This window comes from Arvicanthis niloticus, chromosome 3 (assembly GCF_011762505.2).
Source record: "Arvicanthis niloticus isolate mArvNil1 chromosome 3, mArvNil1.pat.X, whole genome shotgun sequence".
In the NCBI taxonomy this organism is placed as follows: Eukaryota; Metazoa; Chordata; class Mammalia; order Rodentia; family Muridae; genus Arvicanthis; species Arvicanthis niloticus.
Genome location: NC_047660.1, coordinates 45,346,984 through 45,368,010, shown reverse-complemented (window position 1 = coordinate 45,368,010; position 21,027 = coordinate 45,346,984). Strand labels below are relative to the sequence as shown.

The 21,027-nt window shown below is 40.0% G+C and overlaps 1 protein-coding gene across 1 annotated transcript; it reads left to right on the top strand.

Annotated features, from left to right (window-relative positions):
• Positions 1 to 81: 81 nt before the first annotated feature.
• Esd (esterase D) lies at positions 82 to 17,496 on the top strand. The gene is made up of 9 exons (XM_034498842.2): positions 82 to 210; positions 3,912 to 3,986; positions 5,530 to 5,618; positions 8,313 to 8,411; positions 9,159 to 9,283; positions 10,994 to 11,113; positions 12,395 to 12,493; positions 13,184 to 13,351; positions 17,275 to 17,496. Exons 2-9 carry the CDS (start codon positions 3,919 to 3,921, stop codon positions 17,353 to 17,355), a joined length of 849 nt encoding a protein of 282 aa, XP_034354733.1. The 5' UTR covers positions 82 to 210; positions 3,912 to 3,918; the 3' UTR covers positions 17,356 to 17,496.
• The last annotated feature ends 3,531 nt before the right edge of the window (positions 17,497 to 21,027 follow it).

Sequence of the window (21,027 nt, the reverse complement as noted above, 5' to 3'; positions counted from 1 at the left end):
GAAAGGGAGGGACCTGAGGGCGGGGCCGTAAGAACTGGCCAGAGAAAGCGGGCAAAGGAGGGGGCGTGCCCGAAAGGCGGAGCCTCTACGTGGGACCCGCCCTGGAGAAGGCCGGGGCGGGGCTTATGGTGTGGGCGGGCCCAGGAGCCGGGCTCCAGGCGGAAGCCCCTCCCTTCTTTTTTGGCTTGTTCGAAGCTGCCCCTCACCGAGGTAAGATGGAGTGGGTCGCGAGTCCCAGGCATTCTCCACTACCTGGTCTGGGACTGTGTGCGCGGACACATAGAGCTGCGCTGGTGATAGCGGCAGGGAATGGTAACGATCTCTGCATCCTTCCCGCTGCGGCAGGGCCGGCCTTGTCCCGCCGGGCCTGCTAATCGCATTAACTTCGGGGATCTGGAAACAGTGTGTGACCTGGGGCGCCAGGCTCGCTGGGACGCTCGGTTGCTGGAGTGCCCGCCGCCGGCGCAGCATTTTGCAGAGCACTCCCGCGCGGAACCCGGGGAACGCTTTCCCTCCCGAACCCATTCTGGGCTTCTGGGCGACGCCACTAGGGCCCTGAGGCGTCGCAGTGCGCGCGTGGCGGTGCCCCAGTGATAACAGTTCAGGTGTATGCTACCCTCAGTAGGTCATTTGTGGTTGAGTCGTCAGAAGATGGCATTTATGTTTTCGAAAATTAATAAAATTCACTATTTTTTATGTAGGCCTTATTAGGCCTAAAGGTGAGCAACTTATTGGCATTCTTTGAGAAGTTGAAGGAATGAAACCCCAGGCTTCTATAACGGTATTGTTTGTAGTGGGACATACTAGTAAGAAAGTAAACTAAGGTTTTAATTAGCATATATATGTGTATATATGTGTGTGTGTGTGTGTGTGTATTGCATTGATGATACTGGGATTTATTTATTTATTTATTTATTTTTGAGACATTGAAGTTCTGACTGTCCTGGAACTCACTTTGTAGATCAAACTGGCCATGAACATAGAGACCTGCCTGGCTCTGCTGGGATTCAGGGCGTGCGCAAGGTTTTAAAGTTCAACTTTGAGACATTTCAGATGTAAGATTGTACAGGAAAGGATCCGGAAGAAGAAAATTGGCTTGAAAACGAACGACCTCAGTTTAATTTCATATGTGTTGGGCTTTACTATAGCGATAGAAGTAAATAGCAATTCTGGCACTAACGCTTACAATTTTGAATATAAAAAGACAGAGTTAGACTTTTCAGCCCAGAAGATGTGGTTGAAATTTAGGGACTGTGAGTTAGGGGGAAAGTGTGTGAAAAGAACTGGGAAAGGGGCGTGGTAGGAGGGGAGGAGCTAAGTAGGAGTGAAATAGAGTTCTTGGCAAGGAGAGAGAGGCTTTGAGTAAAGAAATGGTGGTCAGTACTGTGAATTTGTGCCCTCCCCGGAACAGCAGATTGTGCCTATTCATTGTGAAGCAGCAAAAGTGTGTTTTCATTGTCACCGGTTTGTGACTAAACCCTAACTACGCCTTGTGGCAACAGTATCTTAACAAGTAGGATAGGTCCTGAGAAATGTACTATTAAGAAAGTTCATTCTTGTGTGAGCATGCCACAATGAGCATACGCAAGCCTAGATGGTACTTTGAGTATGGACATGTACAATGTATTCTACACTCTTACAGGGTCACTGTCATATATGTAGGATGTCCGTAACTAATCCCTCCCTGTGCTAACTGTCTGTATTAAGGTAGATTAGGGGGCTGAGGTTTTGTCCCATGTTGCCATATTCCCAGGTCAACAATCACCCACCTCAAGAATGTCTCTGTAAAAGTACAAAGTGTGTGTAACCTCTAGGTAGCCTGTGCTATGGTAAACATGTCCCTATTATAATCCATTTTTCCTTTTAAAATATTTTTTATTTTTAAAACATTTGCTCTTTGGTGCAGACACAAAAAAAAAAAACCTAGCAATTGGACAGGTAGATTTAATTTTCATTTTTTGTGACTCAGTTAAAAAAATGGTAACAATATGGCTTAGAGCAATTATTTTTCACACAGAAAAATTTTATTGAAAAATATAATCACCTAATATATAATATATAATTATATCTTGTTTACTTGATTTAAAATTAAATTTATAAAACAAATAATAGGAGAAAATGTTTTAAAACTTGATACAATGTCAAAGAAAGAAAGACAAAATAAAGAAAGAAAAGCTTAAAAATTATTTTAGCCCTGTTTATTATGGCCAAATGAAAAGTTCTGACTTAGGATTAAGGAACAGTCAACGAGCAGAGGAAATAAAATACCTTTGGTTTATTCACATAGGTGAGTAATAGTTTAAAGTGATACAGAAAGGCAAGGTCTTTGGTTTGGTTTTGTTTTGTTTTAAGTTTCTCAAAGTATTACTCATGAATTCTACAAGTAACAATAATTCTTTGGTACTTCCTAGGGTCAGATTTGTGTTCAGCATGCTATGCTTTAAGGAAGCGGATGTAGTTTTCACTAGGCTTAAGGAAACAAGATTTCACTGTAGAATAATTTAGCAAACAAATCGTATTCTTTGGTCTCATTCCTATGTATATAAAAACATATATACTGTTTGCCTTCATAATGTGAATATTTTAGGTACACGAGTAAGAATAACTGAAATTTATGTTGAATAATAACATGTTATAGAATACATTGTTGTGTTCATATGACAAATATCTATGTGACAGATAAACAATACTTGTAATATATGAAACAAAAGTTAATACTTCATATGTTACAGATCAAGCTACCTATAAACGGAGGGTACTTTATCAATGCGTAACTGCCCTAGTCCTATGAAATTGGCTCACCTGGAATATCTTTTTTTTTTAACGAAAGAGAAAAGAAAACAGAATGTTCCATGATCCTCTAGGCAGCAGGACCACAAAGCAGCTAAGATCTCTGATGTCAGCCTATCAAGATTCAAATCACAGTTCTCCATTGTACAACTAGGTATCCAAATTAAGAGACAGGACTGAAATTACTCTTAATTGTGCAAAAAAAAAAAAATTTCCAAAATTCACTTTTCAAATTAGCATTACACTTCTAAGAGTAGCCTAGAATAGCATCCATCAGCACCCAGTGAGTGACATTACTAAGAAGACCACCAATGTGGTAACACGTCTTCCTGGTATCTGTCCTTTATTTTATATTTTACATTATATAGGAAGTGCTTCAAGGAGTGGGAAGGAAATCTTTCCATGCCAGGTATACATCAGAATCAGTTCAATTCTTCTCTACATAATAGGTATTTATGATAGAAAAATGAATTTCCAGTTTTTTCTATGCATTTTCTATTGAAAGATAATTATTTATAAATGTTTAAATGTATCTTCATATAAGAATCAAACAGATTGATTTCAGAGAAAAGGAACTAATTACCAGGCTTCAAAAGTTTCGGACGATTCCTTAGTTCACGCTAACAGGCTTGTTGATGTGTCTGAAAGGAGAATGTGGATCTAACAAAAATCTTTTGTCACTTTCTGGTAAGAACTCATAGATGTGCATATAAAAATGCCTATGGTGCTGTAAGTGTTCAGTAATTTTCTCAGTTAATCAGTAACCTAGCACCTGTTTTGAAAGAATGTGAGCCAGTCCAGACAGTAAGAGTAGCAAACCTCACTGATGACACCACAATACTGACCTTTTCTAGAGTGCCAGTGGCGTCCTTTTGAAGATGAAACTGTTGTGTTTAGATAATTGATCCAAGAACAGTTTTGTTTCAAGGGTTTCAGAAACTAAAATGCCTTTTGTAGGTCAGGCATATGGTGGCATGTACCTTTAATCTCAGCACTTTAATACCAGTTTCAAGCCAACCTAGTCTATAAACCAAGTACCAGACATCTAGGGCTGTGTAGAGAAACCCTGTCCTGAGAGGTGGGGAAAAGCCTTTAATTAACGGGATTCCTCTTCGTCCCAGGAGAAGAATGGCCTTAAAACAGATTTCCAGCAACAGGTGCTTTGGCGGGCTCCAGAAAGTTTTTGAACATAGCAGGTAAGCGTGAGATAATGCTCATTCAGTTTTTTTTTATCTGCTTTGTCGTAATTTTAAACAAGGCTTTCACTTATAAACCTGCTGTCTCTCCCTGACCTGCACTGTCTGTGTAAGAGTGCCACCAAACTTAATTGTTTCTGGATTGGGTGCTGTGAGATAACGGAGAGCCTATAGACTGTCTTCAAGTTTTGGTTTGATAGTCTTCCAAAATTTTCTGGAAAACGATCTGTGTTGTTATTGAAAAGTCAGAGAACATCTTCCTTGTGAGTCTTCTAATATAATAAACCTAGACTTGATTAAATTAGCAGCATAGACAGACATGCTTGCCTCCACCACCTTCTGAAATCTGATTATATGTCATTATGTAAATGCATTGAATACACATACTCACAAATGCATTCAACACACACACATCTCATCATGTGCATATGCACCAAGAAGGAGATAAAGAAGCAGAGGATGAGAGCTGAGAACAATATTTTAGAATGGACACTGAAGTTTCCCCAGCAGCTTCCAACATTCTATGGATTAGGTTTTTCTTCTCAGGGGTTTGACTACTTCAGAAGAACTGGTGTTGTGAAGGAGACCTTTTAATACAGTCGTCTAGCTTCACCCATTCAGCAGTGAAACTGATTAGCAGACTCACCCGGCATACTGTTGTAAACCGTGCATTTAGAGTTTCACTGTGTGGAGAGAATGAAAACATTTTTCATATATTTCCCATGTGCTCTTTTCTGGAAGCAGCTGGGCAGCAGGCCTCCCCAGAGGGAGGGACTAGACTGAGAGCTGAAGGCAAGGGATCTAGACACAAGAGTTGTCTAGTTACAGGCAAAGTAGCTCTGATAAAATATTCGCGAAGACGGAGAAAGGATGTGGAACACCTCACTGACCAGAAGCAAACACAGAACTGAACAGACATGTTTTTGGAATCCATTTTCTATTGGAGTTGGTTTAATGTGTCATATCTCATAGAAATAAAGACTTTTTAATAGAAGTGCCACATTGAGAATTACATTTAGCATCTGGAATTTATGCAGCCTCAAAGCATAGGCTCAGGCTAGGGAATAGCTCAGTACACTAAACTGGCTTCATTTGTTTTTTAAGATGTTAAGTACATATCTTAAATGTTGGTACTTCCTTTGAATGTTAAATCAAATTTTAAAAAATTACTGTATATTCAATGATTCTTTTTTTATTGTTTTTTTTTAATTTACATTTCAAATGTTATCCCCTTTCCGGGTTCCTCCTTCCTCCCCTCCCTGGAAACCTTCTATCCCATCTCCCTCCCCTGCTTCATGAGGATGTTCCCCCACCCACCCACTCCCACCTTCCCACCCTCAAATTCCCCTACACTGGGGCATCAGCCTTCACTGGACCAGGGCCTCTCCTCCCATTGATGCCCGACAAGACCATCCTTTGCTACACATGCCGCTGGAGCCATGGGTCCCTCCATGTGCACTCCTTGGTTGGTGGTTTCATCTTTTCTATAAAATGCTAAATTATTTAGTTTCTGCCCTGATTAGTATTTTCTGTGATATTACAGTGTTGAGCTGAAATGTAAAATGAAATTTGCTGTCTACCTACCGCCCCAGGCTGAGAGTGGAAAGTGCCCTGCACTCTACTGGCTGTCTGGTAAGTATTTTATTTTTGAATTTCATAAAGGAGTTTTGCCCTACGTTTTTATTGTGACCTACTTATATACTTTTTGAGTCATTTATTAGAAACTTCATATGGGGCTGGAAAGACAGCTCAGTGGTTAAGAGTATGTACTGCTCTAGTAGAAGACTCAAGTTTGGCTTCTGGATTCTACCTCAAGCAGCTTACAGCTTGCTGTAACTGCAAATTCAGGGATCTAACACTGTCTGCTAAATTCTAAGGGTACAGCTACCTGTACTCACACGGCACACATATGTACCCATAGTTAAAAAGTAATAAAATAAATATTGTTTTTAAAAAGCTATCATACTCCTTTTTGTAACTTTATCTTGAGAATAACTTCTGACTTAGAGAATTACATTTTTATTTCCTTTTCAGTTAGACCAAGTAACTTAACTGAAAATGTAAAGTTTAGCATTCACCAATAAGGGTTTGGAAATCTTATACATAATTTGTACCTGCCTAAGCATTTCTGGAGTTTGCAAAGACCTTAGCAGTCAAAGAGAACAGTATTAGGTGGAACTGGAACACAAAGATTCATGCATTAGACTACAGACAAGTAACTTCCTAGATGTGTCTGAATACTGAACTCCATAGCATTTTCCTGCAGCAGTTTAAGGTGTCCAAAGAATACAGTGCTGCTTCTTAACTGCGGTTAATATTTCTAATCAGACTGTAGAACAGATGGTGAGGGCTGGGATGCTCAAGAGTAGTTCTGAGTCTCTATGTTTACTTCTCTTTCATCAAATATGAGCACGTCTTCATCAGAACCAAACGTAAGAAGAGAGTTATAGCAACTGTCACAGATGCTATTTTCCTTCCATAAAATTACTTCTTATGTTAACAAGTCCTACCCAGGCATCTGTCCAGGAGAATTCCCCCAATGTCAGTGTGAAAAAGAAAGTAAACATTTTATTTTAACAACAACAAAAAAGAACATTTCTGTCGTAGTTTCTTTCTTTCACTATGATAAAACAGAATGACTAGAAGCAACTCATAAAAAGAATCATTTGGCTTCAGAGGCTAAGAGTCCATTATGCCAGGGAAGCATGGCAGTAAGCAGCATGGCACAACGGCAGAAGCAGGAATCTGTGAGGCCACACCCTCAACTGAAAGTGTGAAGTAGAGAAATCAAACTGGAAGAGACTGGGTTTATACTCTGAAAGCCTTTCCCCAGTGATATGATTCTTCTAGTATGTAGCTCTTAAACCTCCCCAGATGTGGGGGCTCTTGCACACACCATGGCCAGCATATTGTTGATCTAGGGGAAGCAAGAAGGAAATTCAATTCAGTATGACCCTGGAGCCAATGTTGGTTCTAATTTCCAGAGTCTGACTTCAAGTAGTTTATTTCAGATATTTAACCACATCACAGTGTGGTGAAAAAACTTCCTGGTGGTAATTACCTCAATCCTGTGTGCACAACAAAACTTGAGACATGACTGCATTGGAACTCATCATAAAGTACGTGTGACATCTTACATAAAGATGGGTTCTATAGACTGACCACATCTGACATCTTCCATAAATCTAGGTTGTATAATTTGACAAAAACAAGCTTATGATAAGGGTCTGGGGGAAGATGTGGTATGGTCTCAGCCACACAGATAGTGACAAGGTCACCAGGGTATTAACCAAATCTGTTCTCGGCCTTCTGGGTGGAAAACAGGTTAACATCTCACCCATCGAAGAGACAGCCCTGTGTGTTTAATGTTCCTGGTTCCCCAGTGGTTATCTGTGAGCATAAACACCTCCATGCCTCCCATATCCAAACAGTGCCATCACCTAGTCTATGGGGTATTCCTCATTAGAACCACCATAAATTTTGATTTTCTTAAAAGTGTGTTAGATATGCAAGCAGCAGTAGCAAAAATTAGATACTTGGTTAGAAAACATGCTAATTGTACAGCTAAAGATATTGAAGAAATCATGTAATCCATGAAGACAGCCCAGAGAAGCTAAGTACAAGGTCATGTGCCATTTTCAGAGTTAGTCCAGACCTATGCTTTTTTTGCTACTTATTTGTAGTGAGCTAATAAAATCTTATCGTTCGCTTAGAGACCCAGATCAGAATTAAAATCTAACAGTGCAAACCACCTGAGCTTTGTGAGTATAAATACAGTTCCTGTTTGTTTACATCAAATGACAGGAGAGTTGTATTAGTAAGATGCTGAAAATAGACCTTGGACTATGTCCAAGGTACCATTCAAGGGACATTACATGTAGTTATATATGATCTGCTGATGAGTAAGAGGCAGTCAGTTCTGTCTCTAGTCTTCAAATGAACAAGTGGAGGTGCGTAAGGATCTTGTCTGAAGGCAGGTCTCTAGGTCCCAAGAGCATCCAACTGTCAACTTAATGTTACTGATTATGAGTAGTCTTAACCTCTAGTCTGTTGTGGGCTAATAACTAAATGTTTTATAGTTTGTAGCACATTCACTTCAGTAAGCTTCATTGTTGCTAATATTCAGATAATTATCAATGACCTCTGGAAAATCAGGTGCACCTCAAGCTTAAGTTCACCTCGAGCGTCACTGCTAATTCACTTTTGCGCACTCCCCATCAATGTTAGGTACCTACACTGAGCTAGCTGATCTTCTGTGTGATAAAATAGGAAAGCTTGTAGAATACCCACAGTGTAGCTTAACGTAACAACCCTCTTCATCTTCAGGTTTAACTTGCACAGAACAAAATTTCATATCAAAGTCTGGCTATCAACAAGCTGCCTCCGAACACGGCCTTGTGGTCATTGCTCCTGATACCAGCCCCCGTAAGTATCCTTGTTCAAATGCTCAATAAACCACTAAATCTTTAAATCTAAGTTTTATAAGTAGAATAATACCCATTATACAGTTCCTCTCAAATTTTTGCTGTTGTTATCTGTTGGTCATTCAAGCAGCAGCATGACTCTGAAATACTGTCCTGGGAATAGAGTGGGGAAACAGGATGAAATCGTTCCAGAGAACATTAGGAGACATTTTCACCTCAGGACAGTGATCTTTACTATTGACAGCTGTCTCCTCAAGGTTATAGTGGTGAAGAGAATTAAAGAATTGTTGGCAGTCTGGGAGAATTGCAGGGAAAGCATCACCACACAGTCAAGGGAAGTGAAGAGCACATAAGCCACTTGTAACAGAGTAAGGATGAGGGGAGTTCAAGCTAGGGTAGCTTACCTTGACTCCTGAATTCTCTGCTTGGAAGGTCATTCTCCTTACCTCATTGGCCAGCACTCAAGGTAAAAGGACACAGAAAGTCGAATCCCATTATGTATCTCAAAAAGTAGAAGAAAATTCGTGTTTCGTGAACATTCCATTGTGTGTGGGCTCACATGCTCAGCTGACTGCATGTGAAGTTAGGGTTACTTTACTGTGTAGCCTAGGCTGATAGGCTGACCAATGAGTCTCAGCCTCCCAAGTGCTGACATTATAGGTAGGTGCCACTGTACCAACTAAAACTAGCATACTAAGCATGGGGACTTACTGTAGAGTAGGTGAAAGTCTAACCTCTTCCTTGCTAGGTGGCTGCAATATTAAAGGAGAAGAGGACAGCTGGGACTTCGGCACTGGTGCTGGGTTCTACGTCAATGCCACTGAAGATCCTTGGAAAGCTAACTACAGAATGTACTCTTACGTAACAGAGGAGGTAATCTAGTTTGTCTTGTAATTATTAACTGATGACCCCTGGGAGTTTGGTTTCACATACAAAACCCTTCCAAACCTGAGAATTTTAATACAGGAATGGCACTACATTTCCTAATATTATAGTTTTTGCAGTTTAGGTTAACTTAGTTAGGCTAAGTGTAGATTCAAGGAATTTTATAATTGTATTCAGATCTGTGACACCGCCCAGGTTATCTCTGAACATTGCACAAAAAACAGCCCCTTCATGTTCTGGAGCTGGTTCAGTCAGTATCTTACATACTAAGCAAGGACTTGATGAGAAAGGGAAAATGGCAAAACATGACTTCTTTTAATAATATTTATGTTCAGTATATGCATTTCCTGGAGTTAATCACATATATCATAAAAACTCAGAAACAATTAAAATGTAATCATCTATAGTTTGTGGTGAGTTGTTTGTTGTTTTGGTGATGGTGTCAAACTCAGGATCTCATGCATACTAGGCAAGAACTTTACCATTGAGGCACAGGCTAGCACCCAGTCACCCATAATTTTTACACCCTAGATGGCAATTATGTTTTGGTGGGGCTTTTAAATTTTATTGATTTGTGTTTTTATATTCATTATGTTGATGGTTTTTTCATGTCAGCATATGTTCATTGTACATTATACAAGATTTCAGCAGTTTCATACAAGCAATGCCCCCCACACAACCCCTCCTTCATTTTCTCACTGCTAGTTATTCCTATGTCAGATATGTCCAACCTGCAGCATATGGCCACATGCATTTGGGGATTGTTCTGAATGCAGCCCAGCACAAAGCAGTAAACTCATCCAAAACGTGTTTGGTCTGTGTGTGCTTTTGTTCTTAGTTGTCCCATTCTTAAGTGTGGACTTTGTAGATGACAATGTCATGTTGCATTTAGACACTCTACTTGCTTCTTTCATGTCATATATGTGATTTTATGTATTTGTATACAATCTAGGATCCACAGTGAGCGAGAACATGAATTATTCATCTAACTTAATTTGTTTAACAAGTTATTCCATAATCTAGTTAGATCTGTTTTCTTGCAAATGACAGGATTCCATTTTTCATGGCTGAATACAGTTCCATACATATGCACCACATACTTGTTACCTGTTCTTCTGTTGATGGACATCTAGGTTGATTAATAATTTAGGTATTGTGAACAGTGGTACAGAAACACTGGTATGCAAGTTTCTCTGATGTATTGACTACTGTGTGGGTCCCAGGATCAGACTCAGGTTGTCAGACTTAGAGGCAAGTGCCTTTATCCTCTCACCAGCTATAAGCACTTTTTAATTGAAAGGTGTAATCAATTCCTGCCATTATATTGTTCATTGTTTATTTATCCACTGCTATGACATGGTTTATTCTTTATTGTGGCCTCGTGAATGTATATATTTCTCTTTAGTACATAGTATTCCTTCATGTATCTTCTATAATGTTGCTAATTACAAACAGGAACTGTATTTATACTCACAAAGCTCAGATGGTTTGTACTGTTAAAGGACATCTGCACGCATGGTTTTCAGTGATATATGAGTAACCATTGTCTACCTGAGTTTTCTTCTTAGTCTTCACCAGTTCAAGCCACGGTACAGTTATTCTTTTGAAGTCCTAATGATGCCACTATTACATAGTTCTTTGGAGAAGTCTGACTTATCTCCTCCGAGCTCTTTTATCATGTTATTAACTTCTTTCTAGCTTCCACAACTCATAAATGCCAATTTCCCAGTGGACCCACAGAGGATGTCCATCTTTGGTCACTCCATGGGAGGCCACGGAGCTCTGATTTGTGCTTTGAAGAATCCTGGAAAATACAGAGTAAGATAACACTAGCTTCATTGGTGAAACACTTCGGGGAATTATAGGGAATTTCAAAGACTAAACTTTTGAAGTGGCCTTAGAACTGGGAATTAAACATTTCTATGGTGGGGGATTTCATGAGGTTGACAGGTGGTGTTTAACTTGACCACATGACACACACTGTAAGATTATAAGCATGAGAATTCCATCAGAATGGCTCTTGCTGGCCTGATAGAAGTATGAGAACATATAGCTTATGTTTTCATTGCTCTTTCAGACTACACTTTTGAACATGGTTTTTCCTCATGATTGTTAGTCTTGGTACGATGGTTAGAATTATTATGTGACGCTATCTGTATTTATGTGATTTTTTTTCCACAAGAAACGTCTTTGTAATGCTGAATTTGATTGGCTATAGTGGAAAACACTCATATTTTAAGAATTTTATGTTCTTAGTGCTCTGAATGAGATTTGAAATGCAGCTTGGTTGAAAAATATCTCTCAGCATCCCCCCTTAATCCCCCACACACACTTTAAGGTTTTGTAGGGTTTTTTTTTTTTTCTTTTAATGAGCCAAGATTGAAAACCTACAACTGAAACAACTGAAATGAAGTGTGCTTAAAAATAGGGATGCATGTTTTACCCCAGGCTGTTGAACATCAACAGGCAGTTTCAGCTGTCTCCTTTCCTTTGGGAGGATGGCAGTCATTTCAGGCATGTTGCTGAGATGCACAGATGTTGCTCAGAGCAGGTCCATGACACAGTGCTGAACATACGGTTCAGTTTTCTAGTTTGCATACTGTGAGTCAGTGCATTTATGCTCTAGAGAAGTGAACGTAGAGGTTTTTATTTTCTTTTTTTGTTTTGTTTTCTTTTGTCTTTTAAAAATAGGAATAGCATTGTGAATTATACACAGTGAGAATTCTAAAGCTAAGAGATGCCTTATTGCCCCACTGAGAACCAGCGTTGTCAGACCAGAAAGCTGTGTTGGAAGTGCCAGCATAGTGAGGCAGACCTGGCTTCTGTGGTACTGCTTAAGAGAAATGCCTCATTTAATGAAAGTTCACTAAGGAAGGCACCCGCTTAAGGAGTGGAAACTCCGAACACAAACTTTTGTTTAAGGCACACTTGCATTAAACAGTTCGATCTGTGAGGTTTTGAAATAGATTATACAAAGCTATAGTATGAAGAGGCCACAGGTGCAGGGTTTTGTGTTAAGTTGGATGTTGCAAGTTGCAAATATCTGTATTTGATTTAACAAAATATAACTTGCTTTTAAATTTCCTTTTGTCTCTGAAGTCTGTGTCAGCATTTGCTCCAATTTGCAACCCTGTGCTCTGTCCTTGGGGCAAAAAAGCTTTTAATGGCTATTTGGGACCAGATGAAAGTAAATGGAAGGTAGGTGATGGACCACTGTTTCTTATTCATTCTTAAGTTTTCAAGTTTGTTATACACACACACATTGTAATTATATATATGGACTATTACATAGTTACTCCTCTATGCTTATGGGTTCTATATCTGTAGATTAAACCACAAGAAACTTTGGTTTTAGTTACATTTGTCATGAACATGTTCAGACCTTTTCCCATCATCTTTGTTCTCTGCTACCTCATCTCAACACTGTGGCAGGAACCAGGATAATGGAAAGGTGATTTAAAGTACTCAGGAGGACGTGTGTGGGCTGTAGGCAAGCTTCGCTGTTCTATGTGTTACTTAAGCATTGCAGGGGTTGAGATCGTTGAGAGGGGTCTAGAACACAGGGACAACTGTATAACAGTCACTTTGGTTTGTAGTGGTGTTGAGATCGTTGAGAGGATTCAGATACACAGGGACAACTGTATAATAGTCACTTCGGTTTGTAGTGGTAATGTATTATGGAAGTTTCCTGAAACTACTTTCTCTGCTAGTGATTGCTTTTACATTTCTAGTTACCATTACTTCTAAATTAATTAAAAATAAATAAATTGGGTGTCTGACTGACTTAGAGTAAAAGTTAGTTTTTAGTTTAATTTTGGTTCTAGTACAGTCTATCTTAGAAAATATTGCTCTGGACACTTGAGTTTTCAATGTTTCTTCATTTTACAGGCATATGATGCGACCTGTCTCGTGAAGTCCTACTCGGGTTCCCAGATTGACATCTTAATTGATCAAGGAAAAGATGACGAGTTTCTTTCGAATGGGCAGTTACTCCCTGATAACTTCATAGCTGCCTGCACAGAAAAGAAAATCCCTGTTGTTTTTAGGCTACAAGAGGCAAGTATTAGGAAATCATACCTTGATCTAAATAGTAGCACTTAAAAAGCAAGATTATATACAATTCTCTTAACTTTATTGTAGATACTTTAAAATATAGGGTAATGCTATATTTTTAACAGTAAGAGTTTTTAATTCCATTAAGATACCTGAAGTGAAGTTGGAGAGACCTAAGGTCAGATTTGATCTAATAAGTAAGACCGCTTTTGACAGTGAGAAATAGGAAGAGTGTTGCCATCACCAGGCTGCACAGAACAGCAAGCTCAAGGCCTGAGTGAGTGGTGCTTCGGCTCCCTCCTCACTGGGTGTCTTTCCTTACAGATTCACCACCGCTACTCTGTAGCAATGGTGCCCTCTCCCTTGTTAGGTTCCTGTGCACACTGGATCAGAGACTGAACAGTGTCTAGTCTCAGAGCTTTTCTTGCTTCCCTTTGCCAGTGTGCTGCCTGTAGTCCTAGTGCCGAAAGAGGGGGTCGCACTTGGCCTGCAGACTTTCTTGACTGTCCACAACTCACTTTCTTGCCCTGCTCTAGTTTTAGAAATTTTAATTTATTTTTTTTTTAAAAAACTATTTGTAAGGTTCAGGACATATTATAAATAAAATGTCCATTTTAGGGTGAAAAATGAAACTGAAAACCATATGTGATGATGATTTATAAAAACATACTTGTTAAAGCTTAAAGGTAATGTGTCAGACATGTCTACCTAAAATCTGACTGTGGCAAAGCTGATCTGGCCAGTGTGCTGTGTGGTCCACTGCAGTTGACACTGTGTGTTCATAGCATTAGCTCATCTGCAGTCTTCATTCTAGCAAATGAGGTCACCCCTGCACCTCTGTTATATATATGTCATCCTTAGAGAGTACTTGTAAATGTCTTACCTGCTGTCATGCTGTGTGTTAGAACCAGGACTGTTAAACAAGATCACAATCCTATCATCGTTCTAGCCTTTTCTAAGCAGTGTGTTAAAGGGATGAGTAAGAGCTCGCCCAAGGGGAAGCTGGGCTTAGCTACTCCCTCTATAGCTTACACAGGATTAGTAACGCCATGTTTACTAGGGTAGTTTGATCATGTGGAATACATAAACATGTACATATGTATGCATACATATATACACATATACATATATACATATGTATATACATACATACATACATACATACATATACATAATATTTGTGAATGCACACAAATATCTATTCACATATATTAGGTCCGTGTCTGTGTATTCCATTCCTAAGTAATAGCATTTTTTAGGTTTATTTCATCATTTCCCATCACAATTACATTTGGTTCAATAGCCAATCTGTGAAACCCCAGTTCTCGTTTGGTTATAAGTTTGGCACTGTGTGTAACTCATTGCCTATAGCTGTAAGCTGTAATCATATTTTGTTCAGATAACCTTAACTGCATTAGCATGTTGGATACTCTGTGTGCTTCCCCTGAGGCTGTGCCAGGAAATCCTGATTTTTCTGTAGACAAAGCTCTGCCCCAGCAAAGTCTGAAAATATCTGGAGTTTGTTAAACAATAGCCTAGAGTTAGAACATGGATGACGTTGTTAGTGAGGAAAAAAAAAAAAAACCATTCAATGTGTTAATTTCTGAAATGCCTGTCTGTACGCCAAGCAATGAAATGAGTTCAGCTCTCTTGGGAGGAGCCAAGACAGAATAGTAAATTCTTCTACGAGCATAGGAACTTATTAAAATCACCAATCACAATCTTGAAGTGAGGCACAATGTATTGGTTCATTTTCCTCTCAGCAAAGGCAGGACGAGTAATTGCACAGTCTGAAGCAGACTTCATTCTGTGAGCTGTAATTGGATCAGTGGAGTGGTCACTGCTGAGTGGTGGCTGCAGAGGGGCCACTCACAGATGGCTGCTCAGCTTCTTGACCTTAGAGTCCCTTGGGTCTGACAGCTGGTCTGTTGGCTAGAGGTTTTGGTTTGATTTTCTTGATATGATTTTTGCTATTTTTTTTAAATCACTGGCTTAATCATTGATTATAAGCATAACTATCTTCTTATGAAATAAGAGTTTTGAGAAAAAAAAAACCCAGGTTTTATATAAAAAGAAACAAAAATGACTGCAGCCCTGTCATGTTTTACCCACCTTCACTGTATGTCTGTCACGTCGGGCGTTCTCAGCGCATGTTTGTGCTTTGTCAGTTGTCAAAAAAGATTGCTCGGCCAGAAAGGATTAGCTCATGAGGATATTTATTTATTTCATAGAGATTTTATCTGGCATCTAAATTGGATTTTTTCCAGGAATCTCAGAGTTTAATTTTTTTTTAATAAGTGAAAGAAAGGTAAAATGGAGAAAGTAAATATGCTAGTAGGAGTCTCCACAATGTGATAACATTTTTGTTCATCTATAAGCGTAAGCCAGATTGTTCCTTACTATAGTTAAGAAATATTTACTAAGTCTCATGAGTACATGCAGCTGGCGAATGAGAAAGGTTCTCTAAGGGTATTGAAGGACTGTCTGTTCAAAGTTTGCAGGAGAGGGGAAAAGGCCTTTAAGTGTCGCTAAATATAGGTGATTGCAAAAGCTGCTTAGCAAACCAAACTGACTAATCACTTCAAGAGTGTAGCAAAAAGAACTCACTTGATAAGACAGGTCACTAGAACTGAACCCTGTCATGGATGGCACACGTAGCTCCAGTTGTCTACCTTCAGCAGAACACCAGTAGCTCAGTGTCTTCTCTTGCCTTTTGGTTGATACTTTTAAAACTTCTTGTAGTTTTAAAACTCTATGGCAGGTAGCAGACATAATTACCAGTGAGAGGTGGAAACCAAGTAATTTCGGGGTGTGGTCTTGACCATAGAGACCCTCCTGTCTGATGCTCTTCCGCACATGAAGACAAGGGATTATTACATTACTGGGAGTTGTCGACACTGGGATGACTTCCTGTTGAATCTAGGGTGGATTGCATCTCCATCCCCTCTAACAGTGGTTTTTGTTGCTGGGGTAGATTCAGCTCTAACTCAGCTGCTTGGCAGGCACATCACATCTTCCTTCTGCTTGCCCCATTTGATGAAGGGTTTAATGAATTATTCCTTTTGTCTCAAAGACAGGATATGGGTAGGAGACTTTTTTCCTTTTTTTTTCCTTCTCTGGGGCAGGAGGACTGCATGTGCATGTAAAGGCCAACAATGAACTTCAGGTGTCACTCCTCAGATACTGTCACTATTTAAAAAAAAAAAAAAAAAAAAAAAAAAAAAGATAGGATCTGTCACTGTCCTGGGAACCCAGATAAGCTACTATGGTGGCCAGCAAGCTCCAAGGATGTACCTCCTCACACTAGAATTACAGTGCAGCCATCACACACCGGGCTTTTTCCACCCCCGTGTGGTTCTAGGGATTGAGCGTAGGTCCTCATGATTGCAAAGCAAGCACTTTGCCAACTGAGCCATCTCCCCTGACCAGAGATAGAATTCTTAACTTTGATGTGTGATGGCTAGGATTGACTTCTCAAACAGCGTTAAAGCCTTTAATGTCTTTCTCCATATTGTTTGTGTGCACTTCCTCTGTCTTTTAATAGTGGCTATTATTTTTATGTTAAGTGTGCTGCATCTAAGAATCGGCATGTCTAGCCCATGTCTCTAGTCTGATTCTGCTTCTCGTCAGTGTGGCCACGCGTCGCCTTTGCACATTTAACTAGTGTATTATTGCCTCTCTTTGCACATTAATGGCAACATTTAGAAACAAGGTTATGCAGAATGCTTGATTTCCCTTCATATTTTTGCTACTTTTTGAAAAAATAAAGTACAAAGATGACAACTTTGACTTTGATTAAACCATACTTAAATTACTTAACTGTGTACACATACATTAAATGATAGGATAGGTCAAGAGAATCATGAGAGAGACGTTTAATACTGGAGTTTCTGAATGGGGGGTCAGTGTCTCATTTTGTCTTCTAGGGTTATGATCATAGCTACTACTTCATCGCGACCTTCATCGCTGACCACATCAGGCATCATGCAAAGTACCTGAATGCATGAACAGCTTCAGACAAGAGAATCTCACCAGGATGCCCAAAGTTGGAATCAACAGTATTGCTGACTAAAAGATTTTGGATTTCCTTTCAAAAGAACATGTTCCTGCAGCTGAATCGCTTTTCTGAATAAATACACCAAACTTTACATAGTTATTTTACCACAGTCACATAAGAGTTTAATGCTTGATAGTTTTTCTGAGTCATTTGGAATTCCTGTTAGTCTCAAGCCATAGACGACTACAGTTCTCTTGGTAGTGTATGTCTGAGGACTTAAAGGGATTCAGCACAAATTTTTCATCCCTCCAGACATTAGGCCACTAGCTCTTCTTACTTCATACCTTTTTCCTGTCTATCAAAGATCTGATTTTTAGAAGGCATTTGATAGCTAATCATTTAAGAGGACAGGGAATTGGGCACAGAAGACTTGAGTAAATACGAACCACTCCACAGCTGTCTGTGGCAGGCTTCTTCAGCTCCAGTCCAGGTTTTTCTTCCCTGTTGAGCTGAATGCATTTGTAAATATTGTTTCTGGGTTTGTTGAGTCTTTCAATATTATATAGTAAGACCCAATCTGAAAATAACTTGAGATAAACTGTATGCTACTATAAACAGATACTTTATCTTAGTTACATGGAAAAGTTGAACTTGGTGAGCTCACAGAGAAAGTCATTGCTCTCTGTGAATATCCACACTGCTCCCTGAAGAACTTAATAGAGAAGCTTTCTGAAACATGATATGAAGCCTGATTGCCTTAGGTTTTTCTGTTAACACAAAGATTGTGTCCTATTTTGGGTTTCCTTGTGTTTTAGAGTAAAACGCCATGACTGAAAGCAACATGAGGATGAAAGGATTCATTTCGTCTGACACTCAGGCAATCACTGAGAGAAGTCAGGGCTGGTATTAGAGAAGTGAGTGCTTCTTACTGGTTTACTCTCTGGCTTAGAGTACCCAGGACTACATGCCAGGGCATTGCCATAGTGGGCTAGATCCTCCCATATCAAGAAAATGTCCTTACAGACTTGCCTACAGTACAATCTAATGAAGGCTAAATTCTGTAGCTATAAATACTACCCCAAGTTCTTTGTCATAGAAGATTTAGGATTTTTTTGTATGAATGTTATGTTTTCAAATTTGTTTGCACAAGTGTGTGTGTGTGTGTGTGTGTGTGAATGCCCAAAGACTACCTCGGGCATGATCTCAGCTATGCTGCCCATCTCCTTCCAGACAGACTCTCGTTGGTCTGGAGCTCACCAGAGGCTAGCCTCTATGGTCCTCCAGTTTTGTCTCTCCAGGTTTGGAATCATCTACCCACCACCACACTGGGCATTTTAAACTGAGAGCTGAGTTTTATGCCCATATCTTCATGCTTGTGAGATAAGTTCTTTACTAGCAGCTCTCTCACTAGCCCCAGTTTTAGGTATTTTTCTTTCTTAAATAGATGTATGCTATTATAAACACTATGACCAAAAGCAACTTGGGGAGGAAAGGGTCACTTTCAGCTTTCAGTTGTAGTTATCATGAAGGAAAGGCAGGACCCAAATTAAGACAGGAACTGAAGTAGAGACCATGGAGGAATACAACCTATGACTTGCTTGGTCAGCCTTATACAACCCTGGATCACCTGCCCTTGTGGGCCAGGCTCTCCTACCTCAATCAAAAGAATGCCTCACAGACTTGTGTATGGGCCAGTCTGATGGCATTTTTCTCAGTTCAGGTCCCCTCTTCCCAGATGACTCTGCCTTTTGTCAACTTGATAAAAACCTAAGCAACATAGGTTACATGTGCACACTTAGCCAAGAGTGCACAGTAAATGATGGTCAAAGAAGGTACATGATGCTCTTCAACTCATGAACTGGGGCCGTTTACATGTATTAGTAGCTTCTATTGCTGTGAGTAAAATTCTATGAAAGAAGGGAACTCAAGGGAGAGGATTTAATTTAGCTCACTGACACAAGGGTATGTGATAGTGTGGACATCATGGCAGGGGAGCCTGAGGGGCAGCTGGGCAGTCCACAGTCAAGAAGCAGAGAGGGATTACTAGTTCTCATCTTGCCTTCTACCTTGGATTCTGTCCAGGACCTCAAGCAATATGGTCTACCCATAATAATGGTGGGTCTTCCCTCATCTACCAATCTAGTCTATATAATCCTTCACAGGTACCTTGAGGCCTGTCTACCTGTGGCATTTAACCTCATTAGATACAGGTATAAATACACTAGAAGTTATTGCAACTTAATATTAGATAAAATTGAACTCTAAAATGAACTACACACAAAATAATTCCAATTTGTGTGCTCTGATAAAACCATCGAATCCATGAGTCCCTCACCTAGTGATTAACTTTTGAGTTAGATTCTATTAAGGCTTTAACCAGAGAAGCAGAATGAACAGGACACAACATCCTTTTTTTGCCCAAGACTAAGCCATATCCCTGGTCCTGGACAAGATTTTAGAGAGTTTATAGACATATTCAACTAACACAAACTGTCCTAAATACTAGTGTCAGGGAGTGCAGATGCCTTCCTGTCCAAGGTAAGCTTATACTTAGGTACAGAGGGGATATACCCCATGGACTAGACTGTGTTATCCGTAGAACTTCTAAAATCAAAAGTACTTCATTAAAATGCAAAGTGCCAGGTCTTTCTACCTTCCTTTCTTTTCTCCTTCTTTTACCTGTCCTTTTTAGAGACTAACTTCCAAATAATCTGAAGAACTGGGACTTTGGGTGAAAAGGGAGTACTACCCATAAGCCAGCAGTAAGAAGACACTGGCAGAGGTGAAGGCAGGGGTGGGTGAGAATGTGCAACAATGGAGACAGCAGGAAGGATTCTTAAGCACTAGGTACCTTCCATTACTGCGATAAAGCACTGCCAAAATCAATTTGGGAAAGAAAGAAGTTATTTCATCTTACAGGCTACAATCCATTATACAAAAAAGCCAGGGCAGGAGCTCTAAGGAATCTTCTGTAGCTCTTGTGGAGAACAACCCACTTTTAAGCTTGGCTCTGTCTCTGCCATTCATCACTTGAATATTACTCACATCAGCTAGTCTTCCCCTCCTTTCTTCTCATGACCACGTTGTTGAGGACTCTCAAGACAGACTTGATTTTTGACGACAGAAGCTGCCACTTGGTCAGCACTGCTGGGAAAGACTTTTGCATCGAGGACACAGGCCTGATGGCCAATCTCAAATCTGACTTGGTCTCTTTCTTTCTTGGTGACTATGACCCCAGCCCGGGAGACTCAACTTCTCCTCATTCATTTACATCATTCATGAGAAGTGACAGCAGGTTAGCACACTGATTCCAAACAGCATGTCCTCTGGGAAGTTTGATTGCCCACACATGTAGGGCTGAGTGCCTCCTGACTCAAGTGCAAAAGCTAAGCAAGCATTCCTCTTCTGTGTTGCTCCCTCCCTCCCTCCCTCCTTCCCCCTTCTTTCTCCTCTTCTCTTCTCCTCTCCTCTCCTCTCCTCTCCTCTCCCCTCCCCTCCCCTCCCCTCCCCTCCCCTCCCCTCCCCTCCCCTCTCTCCTTTCCTCCTCCTCCTCTTCCTCTTCCTCTTCCTCCTCCTCCTCCTTCCTTCTTCTTCTTCTTCTTCTTCTTCTTCTTCTTCTTCTTCTTCTTCTTCTTCTTCTTCTTCTTCTTCTTCTTCTTCTTCTTCTTCTTCTTCCTCTCTC